The 16072-nt window shown below is 37.8% G+C and overlaps 2 protein-coding genes across 4 annotated transcripts in view; both read left to right on the top strand.

Moving 5' to 3' along the window:
• Window positions 1-4226, top strand: part of LOC116249791 (isoamylase 2, chloroplastic) — a 38273-nt gene extending 34047 nt beyond the window's left edge. The window contains exons 24-28 of the mRNA XM_050076801.1: window positions 1550-1629; window positions 2347-2487; window positions 3342-3422; window positions 3573-3624; window positions 3838-4226. Coding sequence (XP_049932758.1) covers window positions 1550-1629; window positions 2347-2487; window positions 3342-3422; window positions 3573-3624; window positions 3838-3852 — 369 coding nt within the window. The 3' untranslated portion in view covers window positions 3853-4226. The remainder of the gene's footprint in view (window positions 1-1549; window positions 1630-2346; window positions 2488-3341; window positions 3423-3572; window positions 3625-3837) is intronic.
• Window positions 4227-11779: 7553 nt separating this feature from the next.
• LOC116249748 (tubby-like protein 8) lies at window positions 11780-15941 on the top strand. 3 transcript variants are annotated; one of them, XM_031622990.2, is made up of 9 exons: window positions 11780-12359; window positions 13449-13545; window positions 13888-14064; window positions 14274-14329; window positions 14405-14501; window positions 15082-15171; window positions 15415-15507; window positions 15627-15697; window positions 15784-15941. In XM_031622990.2, exons 1-9 carry the CDS (start codon window positions 11944-11946, stop codon window positions 15857-15859), a joined length of 1173 nt encoding a protein of 390 aa, XP_031478850.1. In that variant the 5' UTR covers window positions 11780-11943; the 3' UTR covers window positions 15860-15941. The 3 variants fall into 3 exon arrangements, with proteins under 3 accessions (XP_031478850.1, XP_031478849.1, XP_049932465.1); XM_031622989.2 differs by having other exon boundaries at window positions 13434-13545; XM_050076508.1 differs by lacking the exon at window positions 13888-14064 and having other exon boundaries at window positions 13434-13545.
• The last annotated feature ends 131 nt before the right edge of the window (window positions 15942-16072 follow it).

The raw sequence follows: 16072 nt of genomic DNA, 5'->3' as shown, positions 1-16072 counted from the left end.
CTATTGGTCTGAGTAGATGAAGGTATGTTGTCCATCTGAGTGTTTGTGGCTGTCTCGAGCTCATCAATAGTTCTGTCACTTTGTGTGTGGTGTGTATCAGCTCCTTGGTCTAATATTTCAGCATTCAGCCATGAGTCATATACATCATTTCTAACATTAAGTGTTGCTTGTGGCTCCTTTAAATCCTTCAACTTGAGCTCATCAAAAACAACATGTCGTGAAATATGCACATGTCCAGTCTTTGGATTGTAGCAGCGATAGCCTTTATAATTTTCTGCATAACCCACAAATCTACACACGACAACTCGATCTTGAAACTCATTTCTCAAAGAAACATCAACATGAACATAATAGATGCATTCAAAAACAGACAACTCATCATAATTTGACTGCTCTTGATGTAAAATAAAGAATGGAGATTTTTTTTCAAGCATGGATAGCGGCAGTCGATTAATAACATGAACAACAGTATGGCAGACTTCAGTCCATAAAGTCATGGGCATATCAGTGTTATGCATCATACTGAGAGGTGAGAGCACTTTCAACTATGTGCCTATGTTTTCTTTCAGCCATTCTGTTGTGGTGTGTGTAGACAAGAAATCTGTCTAGTAATCCCATGATTTAGTAAATACTCAGTAGTAAATTCATTTGAAATGAACTCATCACCACCATCACATTGGAAATGCACGATATTACTAGAGTATTTGTTTTGGACCAAGGCGTGGAATTGGATGAACAAGCGAAAAACCTGGCTCTGATACCATGTAAGATTTTGATATCTAATACCAAACCACTGAATGAAGTTAGATGCAGGAGGAGGAAAAGAGAAGTAGGTTGCACGTCCAAGCAAGAGAGAGATGAAAGAGAGCAACAGCAAATGACGTCTGCCTGTTATCATTATATACTAATCACAATTTAGGGTACAACATAAAATACACAAAATAGCATTAAGATTCACAAGTATGCCACCGCCCATGATGTGTTGGGCGAATGGATCAAATGGGTTGGGTCTGAGTGACCCGATCCATATCGTACAAACTTAACGCTGCATTCATGTGATATAGGGCATGAGATATCAGAATCATCTTGCTTCTTAAACATTGTTTTAAATCGATGGTAGAGGTTGTACCTGAAAGGGTTCGGAGTTTGCATCTGGAAAAGGTTCAAAGAGTGAAGCAGAAGTTCTAGCTGAAAGGGTTTATGGATATCTGCATATATTCTCATATAGAGGTTCTTGATACACCATACGTAGGGCAATTGAAGAGAGTTCGGTCCACAAACAGCAGGCACATGATTCTTTTGGTCATGCGATTTCAATTTCTTTGCTAGTTTGTAATCATTCTTGGAATACATAATAAAGAATTCCTTCGTCTTTATGTTTTATATCTCTTGTTATGCAGAAATTTTGTATTTGTACTTGAATATTGTTCACCATAATGAAATTTCCTAATATTAGTTGATTCAGTCTGTAGTTTATGTTCTTAATCTTAACTTAGCAGTGACTGTAGCCATAATTACTGATGAGCTTTGCCAAACTATATTGTTTCAGAGGAAGAATTTCGTAGAGGCTGGTTACCTAGATTGGCATGGACCTAATTTAACTGAGCCACTGTGGAATGATGCATCTAGGTATTTTTCTTACCTTGGTATTTCTTTTAATAAACTGTTGTATTAAATATGCAATGGCAGTCGTTTTGAATATCACCAATCATTTGTTGCTTGCAGCTTTTCTTTTGTGTTCTTTAGAGGGAAATACCATGCACTCTCATGCTAAGATGAACCTAATATGGCTCCTCTTATTAGCTGATGATATATTAGATTAAACAAGATTGATGTTCTTATCCAGATTTATTCTGCATTCAAGACTTCAAGGTTTAGGTGCAGATATTTATAGAGACATCGATCAATTTGTCCTCCAGAATTGGATATGTTTGGAGTTCCGCAGGTTGTCAAATGTGTGTCAGTGTGTGTTACTAAAACCTGTTGGTATTGATATAAGCATCTCAGTGCTTGTTCAGTATATGCTCAACCATTATAATTTACTCAATGTTCATAATATGATGGGTGTCACCAGTTGTGCATTTGTGACTTGCATTGCCTCTTTGGTTTAATCGCAAGAAAGTAATGGACAGTTTTTATGCAGAAGAACTGACTATCAAATAGTAATAGTTTATTTTGAGATATGCACATGACATTATTCTGATACTTACAATCATGGTGTACATTTTGATTTAAATAATCTTTTATTATGATTCCAAATCTGATACATTTACTGATAGCCTTTTGGGATTATGATTTTGTCATGCATGTTATTGTGTGCTGGGAGTTAATTAAATGCTCTTGCAGCAAGTTCCTTTCCGTCACTGTGAAAAAAAAGAAGGGTGAGAGGGGTTCAAAGCTCATTGCTGGAGATTTATATCTTGCCTTCAATGCTTGTGATTGCTCAATAACAGTTGGTCTTCCTCAACTTCCAACAGACCTGGCATGGTAAATTCATGTATAGATGTTCTTTCTCGTAGTTTGGGACCAAGATATTTAACATGTGTTAGTTCACTAGCTATTAGATTGTCTTCTGTTGCCTATGATAATTGCCATGGTTCTTTTGTTAATTGATGCAGCTGGATGAAAGTGCATTTGTGTGAGGTCTTCGTTGTCTTAAAGCATTTCAAAAACTATGTTCAACATGGGTCAGAACTTGTATAATAGATGAAGTGCTTCACCCATAGATGTGCATCATGTAGATGTAGCTGCTTGGATTCTTCAAAGTGTTTGTGTATGTGAATAACCCTTGGAAGCAACTTAGCTCAAAACTCACAAATCCTTTATGGCCATAAGTTGTTGTATGCCCTGATAAGCCTGCAAGGATTCAACACCAATGGAAGATTTCTCTGTGATTACCTTTTATAGTATCAAAGGCAACTGCACTGGATAATTGTTGTGGGTGTGATGTCATGTCATTGTGGTATGTGGTTGATAAAAACAGGAGATAATCCAGTAAGGAAAAACTGGAAAGTTGATATATTGCTGTTGGACAAATATCTGTGGATCACAATGGAAAATTAGATAAATATGTCAGAAGTAGAAAGGGAAAAACATGATGAAAACCATGACGAAAGTTATGCTTCAGAGACGGCAAAATGCTTGACACCTCTTATGTGATATGAGTTGCTGATGTGATTGGCTAAAGAAATCAACCTTCATATTTTCCTTTTCCTCTTTTTGGCTTCTGATAGAGTTTCCATACCTGGATATTTCTCATAAGTCATTATATTGCATTCCTTTTTTTTTTCCAGTCCAGCAATTTTCCATCCTAATCCACATTAATCGTTGTCCTTTTGTAGGTTTTGTCTAGTTGACACTGCTCTTCCATATCCCACATTTTTCTCAATGAAGGGTTCTCCCCTTGATCAGCCAGCTACGAGGTAGATTACTAAGCCCAAGTCTTCTTTCTGTTTTACTATTTCCGTTTGTTTCATTCTTCAGTTTCGCTTTATTAGATATACCATATTGGCAAGTTAGTGTATAGAGCTATAATTTGTGCTCGTTCTGACCTTTATATCAATCTTCTACAGATCAAGCTATGAAATGAAGTCCCACAGCTGTGCTCTTTTTGAAGCCCAACCAGTAGGCTGATTTTTTTTTTTGTTCTTTTAATAATTCTTTTCATAGTGCATTCATCACTAATCCTGCCACTGGAAAGGTAAGCTATCAAATTGTTTTTCCAAGAGCAATCTGAAGTATTGGTTGGAAAAGCTGTTTAGGTTTTGTTGCCTATGATGGCATTTTTCCTCTATTCCTTTGTCGTAATATGTACTTTTCTTTTTGTCTTGTTTATAGTCACCTATTCCATAATTCTCGGACAAGATTTTTCAACCACCTGGCTAAGGGATTGGACTTAGCACCTTCAAGTTGCAGGGGTTCAAAGATGCTTTGGCTCAAACTGGTTGGCATCTGTCTATTGTTAGCTTGCCTATATAAAGGAAAAAGGTTGTCTATGTCTATATTGTTGTTTCCAGTAGCATTTCAGATGGTTTCCTTGTGTTTGTAATCATACATAAGATAAAAATCCTCCGATGTTTTTGAACATCAATTGTATTCTTTTGATGTCTTTTCTGCTCTTTTATCTAGAGTGACACGAGTTATATACAAATAAAAGAAATGGACAATCAATTGTCCATTCTGCTGTAAATATCTGACATTCTATTAAATGTCCTATCTGACACTCAGCTTGGCAACATAATGTCATGGGACAGGTACACAGCCATGTGCACATTTCGAAAGCATTAATGTTTGTAACTTGACTAATCTAATGTGCTTTACTCCATGGAAATTGTTTAAGGTTAGTTATCTGCTCAAATTGTGGTTGGTTACCAGGTTGGGACCTTGATTACTGAAAAGCTTCTATTGACAGAATTCACTAGATTTTGTTGGGACCTTGATTACTGAAAAGCTTCTATTGTCAGAATTCACTAGATTTTGTTGCACTCTTGATTAATTTTGATCAGATTTGATAGTATACAACTATACATTATATAATTATAAATGAATAAGTGACATGACAATATATTTGAGACATTTATTTTGTTTGTCACGAATTCATGTTGTTGAAGACACTGAAGTTTACTAAAATCTTCTTTGTAAATGGAAATCTTGCCTTTGAACTCAGAAGCTCTGGTTCCCGCAAAAATAGGGATGACAGGGAACTCAACCGATTTATTTTTTGCTTTCTGTTGGGTATTCTTAACTTATTTGATTGCTTTGTCTTGGCTCTTTGTTTTCCTTTTTTGTCATACTGCATTCTAATTTGAATGAAGCTGCAATCTAGTAAGTACTGTTTTTGTTACTTTGATCTCCGTTTTTACTTATTATCATGTTTCTCATGCGTTTATTTTTCTAATAATTTGTATTGCTTACGTAATTGTATTGTGGTTATATCTTGTCTGCTTGTCTTTTTGGTACCTGGCATTTTAACTTTGTAATGGTATGTAATTTTGCATTGTCCCTCGAGGAGGACCAGTTAAATGTAAGCATTTCAAGAAAATAAACTAGGATTCTACATTTTCCATTATTTCTAAACACATTAATATGAATCTGCATAACTTGGCCAACGATATCAAATTTACTTCCAAGTCTAACACTAATGTAGTCCTTTTCAAATAAAACAAATTTTAAGTTTCTTAGTTTGTATTACTCTCTTCAAATATGCCCAACAATATCAGTAGGTCAATACTCAATTTACTTAAAATTTTTAATCTAATTATTTTGATAAATATATTTTTTCTTTATTTTCTGCAGAAAGTAATCTAAAGGAAACTTGTGTATCCACGAGGTTATTTTCATTCTTATGCCAATTTTTACAAGGCAAAAGGGTAATCTTTTCCTGGTTTAACAATTATCTTGACAGAATATGTCCTTATGGACTTTTTTATTCGGAAACCTTAGGTGTGTTTTTGCAATCTTGAGTGGTTAGGGTGTGATTTCGAATACCTCCAACTTTTGTGTTCAACGCCTACGAAGTTGAAGTCGAGCCTAGTGATACGTCCCCCGCCAAAAAGCCTGACGACTTAGTTCGCCGAAGTTGTGAGGACAGAATTATTATAACGATTGGAAAGCCCGGACGGACATAAATCCCCAGCACAAACTAAGATGTATAAAGCAACCCCTCTCCACCTAATCACTCATACATGAATTTAAATCCAAATTCGTTATAGGTCACTCGCGATCAATCATCATATCGGTCGACTGGTCTTGACAAGTCCTGTTGGTTCTCCATTACTCACCAACCCCCTTGTCACTTGAAGAATGCTTGACCTCCGAGAACAATCCAAGGTGCCCTTCAAAGCTATTGGGCTCGTCCCAAGAAAAAGTCGGTGTGAGGTCCAAGATGCTTATCCACCGGCCTACCTAAGTGCAGACCACTTGAAACCACCTAAGAATGTTTCAGCCAACAAATCCCTGAACATAGGCTCTGCCACTTCCACATAGGGATGTCGACATCATAGTCCGATGTAAAGGCAAACAAAGAAAAGCCATATCTGAATTTGAATCTGAAATATGATTTTGCAATCTGAATCTGATCCAAATTCAAATTTTACATTTATATCTAAATCCAAATTAAGAATTGAATTTAACTGATTTTCAAAATGTAAAAAACATTGAATATAGGATAATTATTTAAAAATAAACCTGATCCGAATTTGTACTTGAAGTCGATTAAATATTTATGTATATTTGATCAGATGTCATTTCTTAAATTTGAATGTTTTTTTTTATATTCAAAATTTTCAGAATAGCTTCGTTGGATATCTGATCTAAATTAGATACATTGCCATCCCTACTTTCAAGAGTGGTAGCAGTTCGTGGAAGGATCATATGGCCCAATCACTTTTTATGGAGGACTGTCTCGCTGTCCCTGAAGCACCCTTGGCATCCTGCTGAAGATTGTTGGCATCCATTATCGCCGTGGCTGCCCACCCTGGCTCGCCTACGAACTGCCAAGGTGACATCGTGGTCAAGAGTGTCCTGTTGAGCAACTATGCCGGAAATTTGTTGGGGCTTGAAATTCGCGTTGCTGATCCGATGTGTCAGCGTAATGGGGTCTCACTCGTCTGTGCCCACCCAGGAGCACTGTCGAATGTCACACTAGGCAGTGACCGATGCCGGTTGCTCCGCTAGGCTCTATTTACATGCTCTGGTGTTCCCACCGGATAACTAGTCGAGTGGCCGGAGCACATAAAGGAGAGGGACATCCGAACAACTAGCCGAATGGTCGGAAAATGTGAAGGAGAGAGAAGGGGAAGGAGTCAGGTAGATAGATCTCAAGGAAGAGATATGTTGCTATTTCGTTCCGGTTTCATAAAGAATGTCTACATTTCGAAATTGAGGCTTTCATAGCTTTATTATATTATTAATCGGCGGGCTACCCTTTAGCCTAATCTTCAATCAGACTGATTGGGCCAGTTGCGTTCAGCTTGTTGCATCTATCCAGCAAGCGCTGGGCAGGATTTGCTTTAGTTGAGACTCATGGATTATACTTTCTAGATTCCTGAAGAAGGAGAAATGCTTAATTTAAGTGGTTTTGAAAAGGTTATTGGAAGCAGGATTCAAGGATATCTGCCGATTATCCAAGCTTTCTTAAAGTAATCATATGCAATGTAGGCGTTAGTGAAGTAAATGCTGTGTCTTGCTTCAAAAATTGAAATTGAATACGGTGTTTTGTAGCTATTGTTCGGCTACTGTGTTTCTCAAAAGTAAAGTAGTAGTTATTTTAGGCCTTTTTTCCTGAATTTTGTTCTATATAAATGTTCTTCTGTGATCGGACTTCTTGTTTACATGGTTTCAGTAGTTAGATTGTTGATCGAAAAATGTATCTCAGTAGAGTAAAACATTTTCAGACTAAAAATGAGATGAAATTTTCTCTCCTTTAAAAAAAAAAAAATCCGCCCAAAATATACCCAAGGAAATTTACCTTGATTTTTTGCCTTTCTTCTTTTAACCTACATCCAAACACTTGTAAACTATTTTAAAGTTTAGACAGGTCCTAACATTGTTTTAAAGACACGCAAAGGATGAATCATAGCTAAACTTTCATTTGGTGCTTTTTTTGGCTAAGTTTGGGATGAATGTTTTAGGAATTATGCGAAAAAAATGTGCTGTGAGACCTGATTAACTATGCAACATCAGTGTCAAAACCTAGTTACAAGTCTTGAATATTAAGTCCATTTTGATGCTAATGTCAACAAAAGTATACTTAAGGGGCCATTCAGAAATGGGATCAGTTTATTGTTGTCCCACAAATCTGTGTCAAAGATTGAACATAAATTTGTCGACAGATTTATGAAACAGTAAGCTTACCTGTTATTACTATTGTTACTATTGCCAAACGGCTGCTTCGGTATTCAAATGGTGACGTCTTCTCACTTAAAGATCCAAAGCCAAACGGGTCAGAACCAGACATGATCAAGTGGACCATCCACCATATCTGATGGTCCAGAATCCCCCATCTTGCGGTGAGCCTCAATGAAGCCATCCACGAACCTCACCAGTCTGGCAAAAGAGGTCCATGCAATGCCTTGTGGTCCAGTTGGTCCATTCTTTCCTTTTCTCCTTAACAAACGCTCCAAACCTTTCTCACTCTCCATGGAAAAAAATAAAAGCCTACAGCGTGGGTATGAACAAAATCTTGTCCTATTTCCTTCCTTTGAATGCGTTCTTCATCCTCCCCAACACTTCCATGATGTTGATATATGGAGAAATGTGTTCCTCAAGAACTAGTTCCTGGAATCCTGTGTCCCACCGTGTTCTTTGTCCACTGTTTGTATGTCTCTCCTAACACTATGCACAGACTTTGTTCTCAAGTCCTTAGCACACTAGCAGAACAAGCTCTCAAAGGTTGTTTGGTTCATGCATGATTCGGAATGTCAGTCCTCTGCCGAGCCTGGTGACATTGTTTGCATCAAGTGGGGTGGCGCGGAACAGAAGTCCCCTAATAAGATGGAGCGTTTGTTTAGCTGTTTTCATCAAAATGGTAGTGTTAGAACTTAGAGATTGCCATATGCACATTCTGAGCATCCCGTGTTTGCGTTGCACATGAACCATGCTGTTAGCACCATTAGGCTTTCATGAACGGGGTATTTGGAAAAAATAATTCTTACCAATCTCAATCATCCAATGTAATGTTGCTGTCAATTTATTAGATTATACAGCTAGTATGGAAAACTGAATCTTTCATTATTAAATTCGGTGCACTTTCGAGCCATTAATATTTTTTTATTCCTTCAAATGCACACGTCTTCTTCTTTGAAATGATGAAGTGTTTGCTAAGAGGAAAAAAGCTTGAAGAGCCCTCGTTCGGGAACCTTTACGAGACTCGGACTGCACATGATAGAGTTGGGACTTAACGCAAGGTCTTCAACTGGACGTTTCTTTATTGCCCACTCTTTCCTCCTCCACCACTTGCATAAAAATTAACCTAATCTTTTACTACCCCCGCTGTCAGCCATTCATCACTTGCACCAAACCTGTCTCTATCGAATAACAATGACAAACGTTCAAATTCAGCAGACAAAACTTTCATCTATTTTTTCTTTAAGAGTCCAATGAAAGGAACATATATATATATATATATGTTGAGAACTCAATGCTGGTACAAAGACAATTTTCCCTGTTTTTCTTTGTGCGCTTTATCAGTAAGCAACTCAAGTTTAAACCGTGAACAACTCAATAATATTGAAAAGATAGAAACTATCTAAGTTGCACAAATATAGGCGTGTACCTCTGTGAATGGATAGAAAAAGCTAAAATAAATTTGTTGGTAGAAGAGAACGAACTAGGAATCGGTGAATTCCAGTAACAAAGTTTCAGCTACGTGCGCTGCGCTATGTGCCTCTGGTTCCGTGGTGGTGACGACGACTGAACCGCCGCCACCCCACCACCACATGCACATGGACTCATGATTCGATGCTCAACGAACGAGCGTAGGGATCTAGGAGGAACGCGAACGTCTATGGGTTGATCGGCCGGAGCTACCGACAGATGAGATGAACAGTGATTTCCGGATCAAAATTTCATCTGCCAACAGGAAAAAGGATAATCACTACGAAGGGAATTGACGAGAAGATCGCCATCGGTTGTCGATCCCATCAGTTGGTAAGCCTGTTGGCTGCACACTCTTTGACGGAAACTACATTCAATTCCGGTTCACGTCAACCAGAGGAAATTACCAAACTACATCAGGACGAAGCCACCATTGTCGACAGGAAATTTTCAGAGATATATTATTGAGCCCTCCTTTCAGTGACGAAGCAACGACAAGGATGGATCTAGATGGAAGGTTCGGACTTCGATGCAATAATGGACTGGACCGACCTGTTCCCCACCAGTCCAATAAATGGGCCCTCCCATGGCTGCCGCTGCGGATCCATAATGCAAGTTGGTCGGATCCGAGATAGCTAAATACATTGGAAGGTTGTGTTGAAACTGAATTCAATCAAACCCAAAATGACAAAAAGCTCATACCACATTCGACTTGTTTGCATCCTTGCTGGGTGGGGTTGCTTGTCATCACAATGAAGTATCATCGAAATGGCCCTTTTTATTCTACTTATTGTTGGTTGCTACCATGTTGCAGGTTAAAGATCATTGTTTTTTATTTACATAGTAAAAGCTGTTAATATTGTCTTATTATTAAAGATTTTGAGTGAGTATGAGATTATCGAGAGCCGAAGACCGTTCTCCCTCTTTTCCTTGCTCTAAAAGTCCAAAACCTCGTCGATTACAGATGGTGAAATGTCTGCATGTCTCAACTTACACAGAGAGTCATAGAGTCGCATGGCCTTCACAATATTTGAAAGTTCTCCCTTGTCGAACATTGTGATGCGATTGAATTGCACCACTCTGCGTCAATTAAGAAGATGAACATCTGTATTATTAGATTGTACTGCCATATGTAAACCTACCAATAGTTTTTTTTTTAATGATTTCTGTAACCCATTAAATTACTAATGGTACATCAATCATTGCTGTTGACATGTTGCCATTGGAATGGACCGTGTTTGCATGAAGGGCACCCCGAAATTTCTGGTTTAATTAGGAAAAAGTAACAGCATATAGAATCTGCCCACTTTTTCAACATTTTGTTGTTTTCGTTTTAGAAAAAATTCAAAATTCAATTTACTCAAAAGCTAATGTTTGTTATTGGCGTTATTATGAAAAAGGCACTGTGGTTGTTTTTTTTTTTAGAATTAAGAAAATAGGTAGCTACTAGACTCTCATATATCATTTAATGAGAATTATCTGTGTAGGTATAAATAATGAAAATTAAGTTAATAACAGCCAAATTTCTAAGAGAAATAACTCCGAGGAGAGGGGGAACAATAACACTAAAAGAGGGGTATTTCGGTACAGGTTCCTTTCATATTTTTCAACCTAATTTCCACCATATGATCTACTTAGAATACAAAATTCATATGAATCACATTAAGTTTGGTATATCAAGCCTGATAGCTGCTTGTTTTTCATTGAATTAATACAATTTATAGAAAATCATTGTGAGCGTGAGTAAAACATCTCACAAATAGATTCTCTTAAATATTTTTCCATTTTATATATTATATATATATATATATATATATATATATATATATTAACTTTTGTTACTAATTTGATCTAGGATTCGAATGGCTTGATTTTGGCATGGGTTCTTTCTCCCATACTAAATTCCGTGAGAATCTAACTTTTGTATATTTTGATCCGAACTCCATTTATTTGGGACTTAGCTGGGACAGACGTGGGGTGCCAACATAACTCTTAAAAGTAAAGTGTCCAAATGCGATTTGCGTGCTCCGTTGTCTTTTACTCACATATTTCGAATCTGCATTATTTACACGTTTAATTATCAAGTTCCTTATTTTCCTGCAGTTTCTCAAAAAAAAAAATGCATGCAACCCCGTGAAAATCTCATAAAAATTGCAGGAAAATGGAGCAGTCTAAGCGTTTGTCACTGTCATCACAGCCTGTTCAGGAAAGGGAAAGAAAGTGAGGTAAAAGGGAAAGTGGAAGCGCATGAGAATAATCCAAATGGCAGTGTCACTAAAAGCTTGTTTTTCACTCTTTTCGGATCATGAAGACTGTAAAAGCAGCACTAGGTCAACATCGATCGCCACGCGAAGGCGCAGAGTTGCTGTCAAAAAGAACAAATTACCGATAGTAAAAAAAAAAAGAAGGAAGAATCATGAAATTCCTGCAAGATAAAGTAACCAACAAAACAGCTGAACTGGTAAGCAAGCTTCTCGACTCTAGCCATAAAAAAACTAAGCTCTTTTCTAACAGACTCTTAAGGCTGCACTTCTGCACTTCTGCTTCTGCGGCTCTGTCTACTGTCTCTCTTTGACCATCTTCTAGATATCCTCTGTTTCACTGATACCCGAAGTATATGAACAAACTATGCCTTCATTTACGAGAAATGGCGTCCATTCGCAAGGATGTTCTTTCAAATCTCTGTATCTCAATCCTCTGAATGACCTCAGGGATTACGAAGATGGTGGCAGCGGAGAACTCAATCTGCATCTGTGTAGTTCGTCGGGAAACGGGCTCTACGGGCAAGGCTGGTCTTCCAACAGAGGCAAGAAGCCCATGGAAGAAGGTGGTGGTCGTGCTAGCAGCAGTTGGAATACTAAGAATGGTTTGTCTCACAGGAGAAAAGGTTTCTTCTCGAATTCCTGCGCCAGTCTTGTCGATATCAAAGAAAATAGGAACTTATGGTTTGAAACCAATGCAAACCTAAACGATTCGATGTGTGTTTGGGACGATTCGAATGCTGTGACTGCTCCTGCTTCAGCTTGGTCCACCCTCTCTAACAGGTTAGTATGTCGATGCTTTCGCTCGTTGCCTTCACTGCGATCAAATTCCGATGACATATTTGTGATGATCACGGTCATCATCGTCACAAAGTGTTACAGAATGTTACACGTATGGAAACTGAGAAAAGGCATGCTTCTGGCATACGTATTCTTCTGTGTGTTGAAACTAATTCTCATGGATATTCCATCGGGTTATCTGTTAAAGATGCAACAATCGAACCTCAAACTGGAAGAACTTGACTGAGCGGCGCGCAACATAAGAAAAGATGCAAAGAGACCAGCTTCTGGCACATGTAGCGATTCCATGGAATGCGGCAGAGATTTGACTCAGTCACTCAGCTAGTCGGGTTCTATGGTTCAAAACCAATTAATTTTTATCTATAAGATGGTATCAGATTTTGCTTAGTTCTCACTGAATCAGGAAAAAAAAAATCCATTCATAGGATATCTCAAAATGAGGTTAAAAAAAGGCTGCTTTATGCACTGCTTAAATTTGTCCGTCCTCCTTGCTCCTTTGTTCCGAAAGTGAAGCAACACTGCGTAATTCTATTCCTTCACCTGCAGTGAAATATTAGCATCGAAAAGACAAGTCTCGCTCTTGAAGAAGACCTTAGTTTTCATACCTAAGTCGTTAATGTAAGTAGCGATAAATGGCGACAAAGATATGAAGCAATGCAACAGTCATTCAAGGGCTTTTCACGATGCTGTTTTGCTAGATTTAGGAATGAAATTTCTAATAATTCTTTCCTGTAGGAACATCTCAATGTTCTCTTCCAACAGAATTTTCATCTTAAAAATATCAAGCTCCTTCAGCATTTTCCTTGCATGGATACGCATGTGAACGGGTATTAAATTCCCATGGTTCTATTGTATAATTTGATACTGCTATCCGCCGTTGACAAGCCTGTTCAAATAGCAGTTGATTTAGCGGGAAACTTCTATATGTTGATTCATTAAATGACTTCCCTTCTGCCGGAGAAACTTTGGATGCATGATTACTGCTCAATCATTAATGGCTTCCGTCAATATCTCTTCCTTGAGTAAGCTTTCATCATTGCCTATTTTGATGCCCAGGTCTCTAATCTATAGGCAACTTCCAGAAGATATAGGAAGGTGTTCCTGCTACATTGTACAAGAACAGCCTGACAAACATGGTGGATTTTTCCTTTACACCCTCTACACTAATGTAAGCTGGTAGAAAGGATACCTGATTAATTTTTTAGTTCACCTTAAAATTTCTCATCCTTACTTGCGAGCCTGATTTCTCTGTTACATTGTATATTAAGTTCCACTGCAATTTATCTTCCTTTCATGATGAACTCTTCCATCCATGTTGATACAAATGTTTCATGTGTGAATTTCATGATTATATCCATCGATTTTTGAAACTGATAAGGTTGAGGTGTTTACTGTTCAAATTGGACCTCTGAGAGACTTCATAGCTTTAATCTTCTGTCCACTTTTGGTGACATAGTTACATCTCAACAGCATGGTCGCCTCATTTAAGATTGTCCTGCTCTTGGTGTAGGAGGGTCAAGGAAGGGTAGATCGAAAACTTGCTGTGGCCTACCACCAAAGAAAATGGGGCAGATCTGAATTCATTGTAGCACAAAACCCAGCTGGGATCAAGTCTAAGTGGCATGAAACTTTCATTGGAACCGTAACTGCTAATTTCATGGGCACATGCTACCACATATGGGATCAGGTTCAAAAGCTGTAGTCTTACTAGTTACTAGCCCAAGCTCTCAATGAAATGTTATTGGAAAAAACTTGTAATTTTGATTCTCTGGTGATATCTGAGAGGAAAGAATGCTGCAACTGATACATCAATCTTTTTTTTGTCAATGGGTTTTAGGCTTTACAGCATTCTTTCAAGATGATAACTTTTCAATTTTGTTGCTTTTTTTTTTACAGAGTATCTCTCTTGGTGTCCAGTGGAAGGATTCCAAGAAACTGGTCGCAATTGCTACGTATGACTTAAAAACTTCCTGTCTTTTTATTTGTTTTTGTTGGGTTTGTCAGGTAGTAACTCTTCTCTTCTGCAGTTTCTTTCCCACCATAGCCACTTTGACTGGGAGTTTCAGGAGGATGAAGGCTTTTGTACCAAAATCTCGATCAAAGCATGCTAAAAATTCTCTTCAGGTTTGTCTCAATGTCAGAAGCCTGGCGGCTCAATAATGCCTCTTCTTTGGGGACTTTTACTTCTACAGCTTGCCTTCTGAAAAATGGACTGAAGACTGAATCAATTTATCTTTTTTCATATCCCTTTAGCAGTATCTTTAATTTTTCCCTTCGGACAGAGAAAATTTATCCATGCCAAACATAATAATACAATTTCAGCTTCATTCTTCAACTATGATGGCCCATTTGCAAAAAAGGGTGGATCTTTAATCATTTTGCTCTTGTGCCGTTAATGACTTGGCGACTAACTGTCTGTAATTCAACTTTGAATACCACACAAGTGATTCCTGATCCCCTGTGGAGGCATCACTCTGTAACCTCTGAATCATACCAAGTAACTACACAAAGAGTGCCATAATCTCTTGTCCATGAGACAGGTCCTTGATTAGCATAACCATGGTGGATAAGATTGCTTAATTGAATGAAACTGCACATCTGCACTCATAAGGTAGTTTTTTCGGTGAAATGTACTCAAAAGTTAGTTAATTTTGTTCATTATTCTGCTTAACTTTTTCATCAAATTAATGGCTTAATAAAACAGGTACGCAATTCAAGAGGATTGTCAAGGAACTGGGAGGAGAACAAGAGCAAAGTGCACCAGTTATTCTCAAAAACTCCACACTACAACAAAGTTAGTGCTAATCAAACCTCTATGTGCGAGGATCCATTAGACCCCTACATTTTGTTTTCCTGCATTCTTTGCCTAAAACTTTTAGTCTCCTTTTTTATGCATCAGTACGTATCTGGTAGTGATAGCATTTAAAATTTCATCTGTCTCTCTAAAAGTAGTCATTTCATACAACAGCTTAATCTTGGGATTTTTATCGCTTTGTTCTAATTCATTTTCATTACCTTTCCCATCATTCCAATTTAGAGCTCAAAGCAACATGAACTAGATTTCAGAGAAAGAAGCAGGACAGACATATCTATACAAGCATCAGTTAAGAACTTTCAGCTTACAATGAAGGTGATTCATGGATACACATTCCTTGCCACACTTTTGCTTAATAATCCTTTCATTTATGAACCGAGTATCTCTTTAGATAAACTTTTTCATGCTAAAATTTTATGTTTTCTTCGAGACAGGAAGATGGCGGAGGGCAAACAGTTCTTCTTTTCGGAAAGTTAGGAAAGTCAAAATACTTGATGGATTATAGGTAAAGTGTCTTCACTTGCAGCTACTGGTACTTCATTATTTTCTTCCTGCCAATTTACGAAGAATTTATTTTCCTAATAACTTCAGGTATCCCTTGACTGGCTACCAGGCTTTTGCAATTTGCTTAGCATCCATAGATTCAAAACTGTGTTACTGCATCTAGTCCATTATACAGTCACTCGATGAAGCAGCCATTACTTGTACATGATTTTGCAACATTTATATATTGCACTTTCCTTGTTCTATTTTATTCCTCCAATGCCATCTAAAGTCCCGATTCCAGAAAATACCCGAAGACAGACTGGTAAATCCTGCCTTCTCTCTTGCTCTCTCTTTCTTCTTTTATTTGGATAGAGATTCATCGTGGGTTGTTCAG

Source organism: Nymphaea colorata, chromosome 3, assembly GCF_008831285.2.
Source record: "Nymphaea colorata isolate Beijing-Zhang1983 chromosome 3, ASM883128v2, whole genome shotgun sequence".
Taxonomy (NCBI): Eukaryota; Viridiplantae; Streptophyta; class Magnoliopsida; order Nymphaeales; family Nymphaeaceae; genus Nymphaea; species Nymphaea colorata.
The sequence above is the reverse complement of the archived record's forward strand: the minus strand, read 5'-3'. Positions and strand labels throughout refer to the sequence as shown.

Excerpts from the sequence above, each read along its gene's own strand:
- LOC116249748 (XM_031622989.2), top strand. The coding sequence starts at position 11,944 with ATGCCTTCATTTACGAGAAATGGCGTCCATTCGCAAGGATGTTCTTTC. Across the intron at positions 12,360-13,433 it reads TGGTCCACCCTCTCTAACAG|GTCTCTAATCTATAGGCAAC; the intron begins GTTAGTATGTCG and ends TTTGATGCCCAG. Across the intron at positions 14,065-14,273 it reads GCTACCACATATGGGATCAG|AGTATCTCTCTTGGTGTCCA; the intron begins GTTCAAAAGCTG and ends TTTTTTTTACAG.